Raw genomic sequence first — 16764 nt, 5'->3', positions numbered from 1 at the left:
GTGGGCATGCCCCATAATTATCATATCCATTTTACATTTGGCAGGTTATGAAAGTTTGAACACATTGCTATGGTTTTTATATGTTATTACAGTTTTGCTAATGAAGGAGAATTGCCCTTAAAGCTATGAGTTTTAGGTCTTATCTTATCTAAAATGGTTACAAACCTATGTTAAGTTTTTGTTCTGGGCTCTCTACCAAGAGTCAATTAATTTAGAAATGGCTGTTCAGTGCAGCAGATCAAAGAGAAACTCGGAACATATTAGCACAAATCCGGGTCTGCGGGTTAAGCTGTCAAAAGAGGTACTGTCCCACTCAAAACGGGACAGTTGGGAGGTAGTCTCAATAATAATAAATATGTAGCCTTACAGAGCATTTGTTTTTTTATATAGGGTCAGAAGAAAAGGCCACTGACCATTCTTTTACATGCCAAAAGTTAACTTAAAGGTGAACCATTGTAATAATACAGTATTAGTTAGACACCAACACATTCAGAGTACTGCAAATTGAAAATTATTGAATAGTGCACATGGCTGAAATGCTTTATTGGAAAATGTCATGCCAGCTCTGCACGACATCCAGACTATTGTTTGCTTTACAAAGGTTGTCCACCCCGGTAGAGAACTGCTTACTCTTTCCTCCTAATAAGCTTTGCAGAAGTACGAATAAAAGCAGCCTTTATTACATATAATTAAAACAGCTTGATGATTTTCCTACTCAAAATTATATAATGATAAGGAAACAACAAACAGAATTAATTTAAAGTGAAGGTCACAGACCACAGCATAGCCCCTTAAACCCACATCTCCATCCATCCCAGCAAATGTACTATTAAAACTAGTTTACTGACACTACAGTACCAGCCATTGCAATAATAAGCTCTTCATTAACACACAAGTATATTTTGTTTTTATCTGGAGCACCCACCTGACCATCCAATTAAGTGACATTATTAGCAGCACCTTCAAGTGGTTGGAGAGGGCTGCTTACCTAAGGGAAATAACATCAGTTCATGGAATCTTCATTTCGAAGGTATAAAGTGACCAGCAGAACCGTTACAGAATACATTCAGCTGAGGTTACTGCTGCTCAGCGATATGATTCATTTTGTGAAGTATACTTCTTACCCAGGGATGTTGTTGAATACAGTAATTATTAGATTTCAATAAGAGCTGAATCTCTGCTGCAAAAGGTTAACAATCAGCGCCGATCTTTGCCTTTATGCCGCCTGAGACGGCCTTCCGTTGCCGTCCCCACCCCACCTCACGTCGCTCACCTTTTCAGTGCCGGAGGGGGTCGCGGGCGCTGCACGTCGCTAGTGCAGAGAGCGCAATTGTGCTCTCTGCCCTAGAAGAGCCGAATTTCCGGGTTGAAAACCGAAAATTCGGCTCTTAGTTACCAGAAGCGCATTTTTGCTGCCCCTGGCAACCAGGGGGGCGCTGCCGCCTGAGGCGAGTGGCTCAACTCACCTCATTGGTGGAGTGCCCCTGCTAACAATGTAGGAACCCCAAAACAGGGTTACTGTGGCTTTTTTAAAGGGAACCCATCACCCAAAAAAATTATTAGTCAAGCAAAATTAACTTTAATTACACAATATAAATTATTTGAATCTTGTTTCCATCAGTCTGGGAACTCATAATTATAGCAAGCAGGCAGGAGCCATTTTGTGGGCGCTGTTATTAAAGGAACAGTTCAGTGTGAAACTAAAAACTGGGTAAATAGACAGGCTGTGCAAAATAAAAAAATATTTCTATTATAGTTAGTTAGCCAAAAATGTAATGTATAAAGGCTGGAGTGACTGGATGTGTAATATAGCCAGAACACTACTTCCTGCTTTTCCGCTCTATAACTCTGAGCTAGTCAGCGACTTGAAGGGGGGCCACATGGTACATTTCTGTTCATTGAGTTTGTAATTGATCCTCAGCATTCAGCTCAGATTCAAAAGCAACAGATATGACCCATGTGGCCCCCCTAAAGTCACTGGTTGGTTACTGTCTGGTAACAAAGGTAACCAGTCAGTGTAAACCAAGAGAGCTGAAAAGCAGGAAGTAGTGTTCTGGCTATTATGTTACACATCCAGTCACTCCAGCCTTTATACATTACAGTTTTGGCTAACTAACTATATTACAATAATTTTTTTTTTTTGCACAGCCTATCTATTTACCCAGTTTTTATTTTTATACTGAACAATTCCTTTAAGGCAAGCCTTGCATCATCTCAGAATCTTGTTTGTGCACCAGAATGGGGGACCTGATGTCCACCCCATGCCCTGGCTACATAATTAAACGGTGAAGAGAACGGGGGAATGTATGGAAAGCAGTGACATCTAGGAAGTGCTGATTGGGAAAGTAATTGTCTGCCCCGCCTTTATACCTAAGGCATAGAAGAGGGGGCAAACAATATTTGATTGACAGCTGAGATTTTTAAATGAGCTTACAACAGCTATGAATGCTTTAATAAAAAAAAGAAATTGGGTTTCATGTTTAATTTGAAAAGTACTTTTATTATACAACTTTTTGTGTCTGGGTGACAGGTGCACTTTAAAAGGCTTTTTTTGCACTAGGTGCAAAAATGTGTGCAAATTTGCAGAAGGCGTTCACAGATGGGATTTACCAGTTTTGGTTGCTGAGTTAACTAGATCTTATCCAACGGCTACAGTCAAACTATACCCTCTGGGGGATAAATTATTCAAGAAGCCTGTATTTTTTCTATGGGCATAATTGGTCAACACTGTACCTTGATAATTGGGACGGCAAGGTTAGCACTAAGCCTCTTGGTTAATTGCAGCATTTTCTTTATTTTAAATGCATTTGTAAGTGTAATTGCTATTGTACCAGTAGTCTGCTGCTTCTGACTACATGTACCACTGAAACGATGTAGAAGCAGTTGTCTCTCCTCTGACCAAGATTCCACTTGTCACAATGTCTTGTATCCAGGGGCGATTCAGCCCTTGCAGTGGCCTAACCGATGCTGCTGACCCCATCCCCCCTCCCCACCCATCGGTACCTGTATAGCATTAGAGCATTTCTTAACTTGTCTCATGGCAGGAGTGCCCTGCTTGAATAATGTTCTGTGATTAACACAATTGTAAGATGGAGAATCACAGAACCTTACATGGAAGCATGGGTAGAGTTTTGGGAAGAGCTGCTTGCTGCTACATTGTTTTGTTTACATGTAGTTGGAACATGCAGTGCATAAAATTGCAAAGGTCAGACAGATACCAGATACATTTAATTAGGGATTCCATTAAAAATAATGCACATTAGGCAGTATTTTTAAGATTTTATATCCCCTTTTTGACTGATTATAGCAAATCCTCCTGGGATGTCAAGACGACCGGATCCATCATCCACTAACTAGGGTCGTAGATTTCCACAAAATGTATATGCATTGAAATAATTATACTATGCTACATACTACACTATGATATAATTGTTTTAACTCTCATATTCAATTGTTTGTTCATCTTTGAGTTTACTTTAGTATAATGTTCGTGAGTGATATTCAGAGACAATTTGCAATTGGTTTTCATTTTTTATTAGTTGTGGTTTTTGAGTTATTTAGCTTTTTATTCAGTTTGCAATTTCAGCAATGTGGTTACTAGGGTCTAAATTACCCTAGTAACCATGCATTGATTTGAAGGAGAGACTTGAATATAAATAGGAGAATAAAAAAGATGAGTGATAAAAAGAAGAAATAACAATACATTTTTAGCCTTACAGAGCATTTGTTTTTTAAATGGGGTCAGCGACCCCCATTTGAAAGCTGGAAATAGAAGAAGACAAATAACGTAAAAAAAAATAAATAACAAAGACCAATTGAACAGTTGCTTAGAACTGGCATTTCTATAACATAATAAAAGTAAAACTGAAGGGGAGCGATCCCTTTAAATGTATCTCTGTTTAAGTTTAAATATTGGATTTCTAAGAGAAACTGTCTAATAGCATTTTTTAGATTGTAAGCTCATTTGGGAATGGCCTTCGTTACCTCTTCTATTGGTTAGGCGTTTGTGTATTTCAGTCTGTATATCCAGTGTACAACACTGTGGAATATGTTGGTCTTGTATAAATACACTTGAAGAAGAATAATAGTAATAATAATAATGAACTTTAAAAGGAAAAGGATCAATCCATGACATATTTAAGAAATATGTAAGAGCATTAATGAATTTGTCACTGAGGGTTTTTTTATGAGGCAGAACAAGCATTACATCTCTTTCTGTGTTATGTTAAGCAAAAGGTTAAATGAATGAGAGCAAAAGGTACCTGAAAATGGGATCCAATCCGGTGGAATTCAGACAGCGCTGCTCTCTGTTCATTGGATGCTGCTTCCCCCCCCCCCCCCCCGTATCCCTTCACAAAGCCATAGAGAAACAGTCAGCTGTGTACCCAGGCAGTTTCCGAGACACACTGACAGAGCCCAAAATACAGGAAAATGAACAACTCAGAGATTCGAGACAAGGACAATACAGAACCAGTGAAGTATCTAAGGTAAGCCAAACTCTGCTGCTAATTCCCCACTACTCCTTTAAGTGTGAATGAAAGAAAATGATGCCAGGAACTGCTAATAGGTTAGGCAGCCAGAAATAGCTTTGTTTTAGTAAGGCTCTTCCATCCCATTAAAGCTGTCATGTCATGTAGTGAGCTAAAGGGTGTACTTGTAAGCCTTTGCATTGCTAGTTATTCCAAACTATTTCATTCCTTACAAATGCAATATCTATTTATAAGGCCATGCTGCTTTTAGTTCTGCCACTGATATACTGAATAATAATTGCAAAATTGGATTGAGACGGAATGGGGAATCAGAGGATTAAGTTCTAGGATCACTGCAGTGTTACCCGTGAGACAGATTTTATCTCTTATGAACAAATTTGGACACAAAGCACAGCACTTCTTAGACAACAGAATCCAGCCTTCTGTGTGTTTAAATGCACCTACTGCAAGTCCTGAATGACCAAACTTTGAATCAAATGCTCCAATCAATATAACTCTAAACTATTCAATATATCTTTGCCTCTCTTGTCTTAATCTTATAACCTAATGTTTGACCATTTTTTTTTAAACTTTTAGCAATGCAGCTGTCCTTTGTGTTTGTTTGTTTATAAACGAGGCATTAAAAATAGCAGCGTATTTTTAACATTCAGTTTCATGAATATGAGGTGGTTAATGTGTGTAATACAGTAACAGGAACTGGTTGTGAACTGGAAAGGGGGGAGGGATCCATCTTTTTGCTGGCTGATCTTCCATTCTTTTGCCTTTTGCTGGGTAAATGGATTAATGGATACAAAAACCATGCATTTCTGCTCTCATTCTCTACAATCTATTTTGTGAATGAAGCATGAAAATGAAAAATGAGTACTTTAGGGTCCCCAAGTGCAAGATTCAAGATGGTTCTTTTTCTATATTAATTGCCAGTATAAATATATGTTATTCATTTTATATAAATCAATTGCCAGTATAAATATATATTATCCATTTCTTTATAAATCCATTGCCAGTATAAATATATATTATCCATTTCTTTATAAATCCATTGCCAGTATAAATATAAATTATCCATTTCTATATAAATCCATAGCCAGTATTAATATATATTATCCATTTCTATATAACTTGCCAGTATAAATATATATTATCCATTTCTATATAAATTGCCAGTATAAATATATATTATCCATTACTATATAAATCCATTGCTACACATCTTTAGTACAGGTATAGGATCCATTATCCGGAAACCAGTTATCCAGGAAGCTCCGAATTACAGAATGGCCATCTCCCATAGACTCCATTCTATTCAATAATCCAGATATTTAAAAATGATTCTCTTTTTCTCTGTAATAATAAAACAGTACCTTGTACTTGATCCAAACTAAGATATAATTAATCCTTATTAAAAGCATAACCAGCCTATTGGGCTTTTTTAACATTTACATGATTTTCTAGTAGATTAACTATATGAAGATCCAAATTACAGAAAGATTCATTAGCCAGAAAACCCCAGGTCCCGAGCAGTCTGGAAAACAGCTCCCGTACCTGTATATATTCCATTGATTTCACCACAGTTATCAGTTTAGTTCTCTAGTTATATAATTGCCTAATCAGATGAACTATGTTCATAAAGGTAAATAGTGGAAAGAGAAATGCATTCCACTATGTGAAAATGTGAATAAAAGAGGTACTATGGTTACAGGGGTACAGCAGAACCCAAACTTTAGGACCTAATGGAAACCCATGGACACAAATCATTTATCTTTTCACCACTGGAAAAAAATGCTGTGGTCTAAAGGGGTCAAATTATAGTCCCTCATGAAGGAGAAGATGAAGGATTGTGTAGGATAAACAGTGCTGATAAGAGTTCTGTAATTCTGTAGGTTTTTGGGAGCCATACAGAGGAAACCCAGAAAAAATTGATATTGAGTCTATTGGTCTTTAGCTATTGACCTAAATGGTTATATTTTGAAGCAAACTGTGCTGCTCACTAGGGCTTTACATAGGTGGCCCAACCTGAAGTCCAGTTAGTAAACTTTTTGTATGGAATATTTATTTTGATGTTTAGATATTCTTATGACTACAGTCTCCTGTTCACTCTTATGAGTGAACTATAACTCAGTGACCTATGAAACGTCAAGATTCTTCAGTCTATACATTAAGGGGCCCATTTACTTAGCTAGAGTGAAGGAATAGAATAAAAAAACTTCGAATTTCGAATGTTTTTTTTGGCTACTTTGACCATCGAATTGGCTACTTCGACCTTCGACTACGACTTCGAATCGAACTAAAAATCGTTCGCCTATTTGACCATTCGATAGTCAAAGTACTGTCTCTTTAAAAAAAAACTTCGACCCCCTACTTCGCCACCTAAAACCTACCGAGGTCCCATGTTAGCCAATGGGGAAGGTCCCTATAGGCTTTGTAACAATTTTTCGACAGTGGAATATTGAGGGTTAATTAACTCATACTTAAGACCTTTGCCAATTTTATTACTGTTTTTTTTTCTTTTATCCTTTGTTTGCATATCTGTTTAATGAAAAGGCCTTAAACTTCATTTTTGCTACTTTCTCTTCATACTTCTAGTGCTGACCTTATTATATTCATGAAGCTCTTAGAGTATCGAAAATAATTATTGAAGGTGCTAATGCACAATATTTCTGAACCTGTACAACAGGGATTCTAGTATTCATTGTATTCATGTAGCTTTACAGTAGAAAAGGAAGTCGTATAAGTAAAGGAACATGAAAGATATTTACTGTTATATCTAACATTAACCACTGTGTTTAGTGCCAATTCATCTGTTGTAATGAGCATGAAGCAAGGTTGAGTATAAACCACATTATCACCATAATAAAATATTAAAAGGCAGGTGTCCATCTTTATATCCAGACAGAGATTTTACATTTGAATTATTATTATGAGTGCTTTCATTTTTCTATGCAGCCCCTCTGATAAAACAGAGAGAGAAAAAAACATTGCTTTTCCTTAGGTGCTCATTTACAGGCTTTACAGCTGATTGAATTATATGTTCTTAATTACTCTTAAATGATTGTGCTGTTATTATCATTCCCTGACATGAATGGAGTTATTTTTCTCATAGTGTTAATTGCAACAATCCCTTTTATTTCTAGAAAGCAGCAGGGGGTAGAAATGGCAACATGGCACTTTGGGGGAGGAAGGAATTTATTTTCTATGAATGGCAACTCTGTCTACCAACTACCAATAGAGAAGGTTGTCAGATTGAATTGTAAAAACAGTTTAAAAAGTCTTTTTTTTATAGTAAATAAGCTTGATAGGTGTTTTGCCTAAGGCTTAAAAATAAGGCAGAATATATGCACTAAAAAGATATGCTGTCTCTTTCTTTCTGTTCATGTGTTAACACATGCCTCAGATAAAAGTTCAGTGAGAATAGCAGCAGAGGGTGCAAAATCTGCTTTTCATACTAAATATAAGATATCCACAGATCAATTGCCATGGAAACGGGAGAATAACCATTGTTACAGAAGCAGGGACCAGCTACTTGTAGCTGCCTATTGATTTTTTTACTTAGTAAGCATTAAGGATCCTACAGGCAATTACATGAAATATGATACCCAGAGTAAAAAGCCCTTAAAAATAGGCATTCAATACTGTTCACATCGCAAAACAATGCCTAATTGTTCTTTTGTAGATGTTAAGTTAAATTCACTGCATTCATTGGCTACAGCGATAAACAGCCTTATACATCTTCTTCATAGTAGCAGTGGGATAATAGTCTCTGTGAAGGGACTGTGGCTGTGGGATAGCAGGTATAGTAGGGAGAGATGGTGCCTATAGTAGCAGTGGGGATAATAGTCTCTGGGAAGGGACTGTGGCTGTGGGATAGCAGGTACAGTAGGATGGAGACAATAACCATTTTAGTGTGTCCAGCTTGTGTTGCTTGCTGTTTTTAAAGTACAGTGCCTAGCAGACGAGAATGCCAAAATGAAAGACAGTTGATTTTTAACAAAGCTGATATGTTGGGACAGTCCTGCATATATTCATTAAAAAGCCCTGTAAAATCTACAAAAGCCATGGGTTCTGTCACAACTAAGGCCAAGGGCATACTTAGCAGATTGTCTGCTTTCTTCTGTAGACATTTATTTTATGTCTGTAGACATTTTTTCTGAAGAGTGACAGCATGGGATCCTCAAAGCAACTCTGAAAAGATCTGAAAACAAAGATTGTCCAGTATCATTGTTTAGGGAAAGACTACAAAAAGCTATCTCAGAGGTTTCAACTGAAAGGAATGTAAACAGGAAATAGAAGGCCACAGGGACAGTTGCTGTAAAACCCAGGCCTTGCAGGCCAAGAAAAATACAGGAGCGGCATATGCGGAGGATTGTGAGAATGGTTACAGACAACCCAAAGATCACCTCCAAAGACCTGCAAGAACATCTTGCTACAGGTGGTGTATCTGTACATTGTTCTACAATTCAGTGTAATTTGCACAAAGAACATCTGTATGGCAGGATGATGAGAAAGAAGCCCTTTCTGCACTCTTTCTGCCACAATCAGAGTCGCTTGTTGTATGCAAAAGCTAATTTAGACAAGCCACAATCATTTTGGAACAAAGTGATCTGGACTGATGAGAAAAATTTGAGTTATTTGGTCATAGCAAAAAGAGCTTTGCATGGCGGAAGAAGAACACCGCATTCCAAGAAAAACACCTGCTCCCTACTGTCAAATTTGGTGGAGGTTCCATCATGCTGTGGGGCTGTGTGGCTAGTTCAGGGACTGGGGCCCTTGTTAAAGTCAAGGGTCAGATGAATTCAACCCAATATCAACAAATTCTTCAGGATAATGTGCAAGCATCAGTCACAAAGTTGAAGTTGAATATTCCAACAAGACAATGACCCTAAACACACTTTGAAAATCTACAAAGGCATTTATGCAGAGGGAGAAGTACAATATTCTGGAATGGCTGTCACAGTCCCCAGACTTGAATATCATCGAAAATCTATGGGATGGTTTGAAGCAGGATGTCCATGCTCGGCAGCCATCAAATTTAACTGAACTGGAGAGATTCTGTATGGACTAATGGTCAAAAATACCGGCATAAAGAATCCAGACACTCATCAAATGCTATAGGAGGCGCCTAGAGGCTGTTACATTTGCAAAAGGGGCTCAACTAAGTATTGATGTAATATCCCTGTTGGGGTGCCAAATGTATGCACTTGTCTAGTTTTGTTATGATGCATATTGTTTATTTTCCAAAAAACTTTTCCAGTGCTGAAATACTACTGTTTCCATAAGTCATGTTATATATTAAAAGGAAGTTCTTACTTTGAAAGCTCAGCCAATGATAAACAAAATTCCAAAGAATTAAAAGGGGTTCCCAAACTTTTTCATATGACTATATATATGGCATTAATGTGATGGTTAATAAAATATTAAACATGGTGCTGGTATATATTTCCTGCTTGTTAGAGAAAGGAACAGGAGATAGCAACACTGTTTATCATTGTGTTTACCAAGTATTTTCACACATAAAATCGACATCAGGTTTAATCGGCTAATTATTCCATCAAAGGTCTATCTAATAATTGCATCTTAATTTATATATGGTAAGTGCCTTTAAAAAAAACAGATAACAGATAAGGGATAGGGAGACACATATTAAAGAAATCCTTATAGTGTGGAAGAGCACCTGATACTGCATTTATTATCTAAAACCCCACCAGCATACTGTCAAAAAATGTCAGAAGCAAAAGCAGCATCCAAGATGGGTGTGTGCCCCAGGCTATATTTCCATACAGAGACCCAGTTCACTTAAGTGTATTTTTCTTTTTGTAATTTAAACTTTGGCAAGCCAGTGGCTGTTAGATTCCATGGGAATTGTATAGGGCCTATAATGGTGGTGCATTAACATAAAATAATAGGGTCAGTTCCTAACAAACTGTCACCTAGCAGTTGACGAATTCTGGGAATAATAGTTATTTTAATGGTCTGACCTGTTTCTTCCATGTTCCCTCTCATTGGCTTCTCGCACTTTGACAGCTGACAATTGAATGACTGTCAGTGTAGATCACTGCATCACATCAAATCTATTCAGAGAGATTCCCGTGGCCAGATAACACCCTAGGGGATTTTAATACCCCCTCCCCTTTGTGAGAACTTCATAGAACTTTATTGCTCGGCATTATAATTATATAGCCTATTATACAATGTGATTTCTTTTTCTATTGTATTTTTTCTGTCTATAGTTCTGACAGAACCTTACAAAGAAGCATCTGAGCAATGGAAGCAAGTAGCTTCCTTACTAAAGCAAAATAATTTTTTACTGTTACAGAATGGTAGAAATGACAAGGGGATATACTGTATATAATGTGTATATATAAAGTAACATAGTCCCACACTCAACAGGAATACTTATGAAAAAAATCAAGATTTATTGAATAATCTGACCTTTCAAACACCAACTGTGCTCTTTCTCAAGGATATCCTTGGTGTTCGAAACTTCGGATTTTTTCAATAAATCTTAATTGTTTCCAAGTATTCCCGTTGAGTGCAGTACTATGTTACTTTATTTGAAGCAGCAATGCTGTCTCTTACAATTCTATTTTTTCATTTAACTGCAGGGCTTTAACTTTGAAACAACATAGTGTGTCTCCCAGGCAACAAACACTGTTCATGATATGTTAAAAAAACAAGTTAAGAAAACAAAAATATATGCCAGTGACTTCACATTCTGCTGCAGGTTAGGAGGAGATGACCCATTAACTTAGCTATGAAGCTGCAGGGAGAATTCCCCTTGCATCTCTGCTGCCTGCTCGCATGTATGTGGTAATTACAAGGTTGCCATAGAAACAGCATCCTTGGTACCCAAAGTTCGCTGGAGCATCTTACAAACAGTGAAGGTTGCAGGGAGGATGATAAAGTATATGTATAACTGGAAAGAAAAAACAAGCAGGTCAGTGAGCTCTGTATATATGGGCCCAGTCCTGAATGAACATATCCTTATTTCTTGCACAGAAGTGCAAGGGCGATAACATGCCCTTTAGTTCTAATGCAGAGAACATTTCTACTTAGGGACTGGCAGCGCTCTGCACTTCATGGCAAATAAAAAATCCAGTGTGCACAGTGCAGCATTAGTTGCACACGCCAGCTCTGTCATAGGGCAGGCAGATAGAACACAGACCTGTTGCAGCCTGTGTAAACCACCGTTCCTTTACTTGGACAACTAAATGACTCACAAGTTGGGGTGCAAGAAGGTGTACAGCTACATGCCCCCCTCTGCCTGTCTCTGATAATTACAGCATTGCCAAATCTATAGCGCAGGTCTATAAAAGGAACCCCGGAAGTCGGGCTTGGGCGGGCACAGGTGGAGAGAGGGTGGATATCGGGTGCGCAATGCAATGGGCACAAGTTCGGCAGGAGGGGGCCTGGTGTGGCTTATTTAGTTACGCAACTGTTGCTCCATCGTGTCTCCAGTGGGCCCCTTGGGTATGCAGGCACCCCCTAAACCCACAGTACTTATTCCAATGGAGGGTAGCAGTGGAGAGTAAAGACAGTGCCTGGTTAAACTCTTCATGCTTGGGCAACCAACTGGATTAATTTGCAGAGAAATTACCACAGCGCATGTGCAATAGTGCTTATAAACATTCTAACTAACTCTGCCTGACCCCACATGATATCTGCATTTATGCTTAACAATAGTTGGATATACTGTATGCTTAATTTTCATTTCTAAATGAGCATTTTTTTTTAAACAATCATAGTCGCCAAGTTCTTCTTTTGCAAAATCCTATCACTTTGGTAGGGCATTGCTAAAGATCAACTTTAAAAATCATTGAAAATCTATGGGTAGATCTTAAACATGCAAGACTGCCCAAGAAGATTTTAGAATGAAAAGTAATCTGCAAGGGAGAGTGGGCAAAAATGCCTACAATAAAAGACTCTTTGGATATAACAAGTGTTTACAAGCTGTGATCTGTGCCAAAGGGGTTTACCCTATTACTCATTTACTAGGATGCCCAAATATTTGCACATGGTACAATTACTATTTTCTTTGTTCCTGCTTTTGTACAGTTGGTGAAATAATATGTAACATTAATATTTGCAAATCAGTCAATATCAAATATGCAGATATCAGCAGGCAACATATACCAGTCACCTAAATATAGCCATTTAATCGATTTGATTGGTTGCTGCAAGATACAGGAGTAGTGCACAGTTTTGTTACTTTGGAAAAAGTGCATTACGTTGAAATCATGCAGTTGCATTGATGTAGTAGGGAATTATCACATTCTAGGGATATCTGTTTTAATGTGCCCCAACTGATACACTGAAATCTCAACACAATTTATGGAGATTTAGGCGTGCTTTGTGAGATGGTTGTGCATTCTCATATGCTTGCAGGGTCAAAGGTAGAGATGTTGGGAGTACTGATGGCAGCTACAGTCCCAATGCAGGGTTATCTAACCTGTATCCCACCAGCTGTTTTTATTGTGGTTGAACAACTGCTAGAGGACCAAAGATTGTATATCCCTGAAATAACTGCCTAACTCATATACAAAGTAATTTGTGCTTCTATCAACAATTTGCTTTCTTATAGAAAACAAGCCCTGCAGTCTGGTTATGTTTGCACAATGCATCTGTTTCACACCATGCAAATATCCCCGAAACCAAGAAAAATATTGATTTGTATCAGATTTTCCTGCTATTTGCTACTAGCACCCCCAGCAGCATTTGCAATGCATTCTTAGCAGGATGTTGGATCTTGCAATTGTAGCTAGTTGGATGTTTTTCTGTTCTATATACAGTAAGCAGCAGCTAGTGACATTGTCTATTTTTGTCACAAATGAAAGAACAAAAATGGTTGTTTTGCACTACTTAATTGTGTGTGCACAATATGCCTCATCTCCCAAGTCCACTCAGAAACCAGGTGCCACACTATATGCATATTAGGCATATTTTGTGTTTAGGTTGTGTATACCCAAGGGAAGCTGATCCCCTCCAACCCCCAGCCCCCCCACCTCTCACACACGCAGAGCTGCTATTTCCCAGCCGGAGATGACTGAAGAATGTGCTTCCTCTCCCCCTCCATCAATACTCGAGGCCTGGAAAATGAATATATAATTTACATATATTTTCTTGTTATCTATGCACACATGGCATCTCTTGGCATCTGTTTTCTGAAAAGGGTAACACTCAAAGGATACATTTCTCAGAGGTCCGACAGAACATCAGGACTTTATACAGAGCTCACAACAGATGCTGCAATGCATCAAGCAAACGACTTTTTCTATGTTATATGTTTATATTACTTTTGATATCTTGAAAAAGACAACATTGATTGCACACTGGTTTTGAAAATGAAGTTTTTTTAATAGATGTTTCACCATGACCTTGCTCAGATCCCATTATTAAAGAATGCGACAGTGCAGTGACTGAATATGTAAAAGGCCCACTGAATGCAGAACCATTTCTTGTCATGGTTACTAATTACTATGAATCCAGATTATAGATATATGAAAGGCAGAAATGTTGATGCAGTAGTTTAGATATTCAAAAAGTTCCTAAAAGTACAAAGACAGCGGTTGTAATGGGAAATATATATGCAGGGCAGTAGAGATGTATACTACTGTAGGGATGAGCAGTTGGGGCTAGTTAGGAATCCATTTCATCAGTGAATGGCTCCGTGTCAGTGAACACACCCAAAGAGATACAAATGGGCAGAAGATGGTACTGAGGAATTTTGCTGTGCTACTCTGCGTTTGGAGCTCAGATTTCCAAACAGGAGCTACTTTCTACATAATACAATATGTGGGGAGGCAGAGGTAAGGGGGCAGATGGAGGGCAGTTGAAGGGGGATGTTGCATCTCGAAGGGTTTAGTTCTCCTTTAAAACCAACAGACCTTAGAAAGCAGTTATTTGTGGGGCACTGTATCAAACGCTTTGGCAAAATCCAAATAAATCTACTGGTCCCCATCTTACTTACCTCATCATAAAAAGCCATCAAATTTGTCTGACAAGACCTATCTTTCATGAAGCCATTCTGATTACTTTTCATAATGTCATTCACTAGGACACAATTTTGAATGTGATCCCTTAACAAGCCTTCAAATAATTTGCCCACCACTGATGTCAAACAAACTGGCCTATAATTGCCAGGCTGAGATCGTAATCCCTTTTTAAATATAGGAATTACATCAGTTTTCCTCTAATAATCTAATCCATAGGTACCATAACCAGATGAAAGCAGGTCTGAGAAAATCAGAAATAGGGGCCAGTCTAAATCTGAAATAAACTCTCTTAGAACCCAAGGGTGTAATCCATCTGGCCCAGGTGCCTTGTTCACATTAATTTTTAGTAAAGCTTTATGAACAATATACTGAGTCAGCCACTGACTAGATTGAGGTGAGCCAACAGTGCAATGAGGTGGGTTTGGGAACTTAGACTCCTTTATTGTATACACTGAATAAAATAGCTGATTGAGCACATTTGCCTTTTTGTCTGTTACAACCATACTGATACTATTATTTAAAGAACAACACTCTCAACCTGCATCTTTTTACTACTTATATACTTTTTGGGGTTAGTCTTTGCCTCAGCCACAATGCACTCCTCATTTCTTATCTTTGCCTTCCAGATTGCTGTTTTACAGCATTTATTATAGTGTTTATATTTGTTGAAGAAGAAGAAATCCCTAAAAGTTAATAAGACTAAAAATGTCATGTTTTATATACTGAACTTATTGCACCAGCCAAAAGTTTCAGCTTGTCAATAGCAGCAATGATCCAGGACTTCAAACTTGTCACAGGGGGTCACCATCTTGGAAAGTGTCTGCAACACTCACATGCTCAGTGGGCTCTGAGCAGCTTTTAAAAAGCTAAGCTTAGGGGTCGTCACAAATTATGAAAATGAGGTTGGTCTGTCATACAAGCTGATGCTACAGGACTGATAATTCAATTCTGATGCTAATTGCACTGGTTTCTGTGTTGCCATGTAGATATTATCCATATTAATTACTAATCAGCCTTATACTGTGACATTTATATTCTATGTGTACTGTACTGTCCCTAAGCTCAGTAACTGACATCAGCACAAAGCGTGTGCAATGAATCAGCAGAAAAGAAGATGTGGAGCTACTGGGGCATCTTTGGAGACACAGATCTTTACTACTAAAGGACTGTGGTTTCCTTGGGCTGGTACAGAAGCCCAAAACATAACATACAACATTTCTAGCTTACTTCTTTAGTTTAACTTTCCTTGTCCTTTAAATACAGTTTCGGACCCCATAGATTTGTAGTTTTTAAATGTCCTTCTCTTCATTCATATTAACATTTGCTTCTTTATTAAGCCACATAGGGTGATTCTTGGTGCTTCTACATTTACTTCTTAAGGAAATCAATTGAGAACAGTAACAATTTAATATAATTTTAAATGACAACCATTCCTGGTCTGTGTTTTTAGCAAAAAAACATAATGCCCCAATCTATGTGCTGAAGGGCAGTCCTTAAAGGAGAAGGAAAGTCTAAAAACAACATTATCCCAAAAACTTAACCTTAGACTCAAGTGTCTACAGTGTAGGCTCAGGGTAGAGTAGAATGACATGACGCACACTTAGAGGGCCTGGTACTTTGAGGGTTGGGATCTCATAATAAGTATTACTGCTGACAGACAGTCATCTTGAAGAATCAGGGTACCATCCATGAGATCAAATAATTGTGTGCCTTATTTAAGATCAAGTGCTTGCAAAAAATTGTTGCTTGTTGTTTTAAGAGCCGTGGTAACCTAGATTTTGAAAAGTATAAGAAGCAGTTAAAGCATTAAAACCCTGTCCATGATACACGTCCATCAAGTTCAACCTTTTAACTTTATTTTAACCTGCCTAACTGCCAGTTGATCCAGAAGAATGAAATTCTAATTCATTGCAGATACAGTAGCATCCTCTGCCCCTCCCTAAATTGTGTCTCTAAATGTGATCTACCTGCCTTCCTCACCCACTCCTAATGAATATAACTGTAGTCATGGGGCTTGCTGCAGGTGTCAGAGAGCCCAAATAGAGACCTGCGGCAATGGAGATGGGGGGAAGGCAGGGTACAAATTACAAAGATTGCACTTGTTTTTTGCCTTTTGCATCCTGTCATTCTCATTTTAAATAAGCTCTAATAAGCTGTGCACCAATCTTTAAAGAATAAGAGAACAGACAGAATATATAAGAGAATACATGCCACATTCCTTGCAATGTACAATTTTAGCCTCTGTAAAAGAGGCCCACAACAAATGTATACAACCTCAATATGGTTGA

The 16764-nt window shown here is 38.0% G+C and overlaps 1 protein-coding gene across 1 annotated transcript in view; it reads left to right on the top strand.

The window, feature by feature from the left end:
- The first annotated feature begins 4356 nt into the window (after positions 1 to 4356).
- Positions 4357 to 16764, top strand: part of yjefn3.L (YjeF N-terminal domain containing 3 L homeolog) — a 54977-nt gene continuing 42569 nt past the window's right edge. The window contains exon 1 of the mRNA XM_018223751.2: positions 4357 to 4487. Within this exon, the coding sequence (XP_018079240.1) occupies positions 4432 to 4487 (56 nt within the window). The 5' untranslated portion in view covers positions 4357 to 4431. The remainder of the gene's footprint in view (positions 4488 to 16764) is intronic.

This window comes from Xenopus laevis, chromosome 1L (assembly GCF_017654675.1).
Source record: "Xenopus laevis strain J_2021 chromosome 1L, Xenopus_laevis_v10.1, whole genome shotgun sequence".
In the NCBI taxonomy this organism is placed as follows: Eukaryota; Metazoa; Chordata; class Amphibia; order Anura; family Pipidae; genus Xenopus; species Xenopus laevis.
The sequence above is the reverse complement of the archived record's forward strand: the minus strand, read 5'-3'. Positions and strand labels throughout refer to the sequence as shown.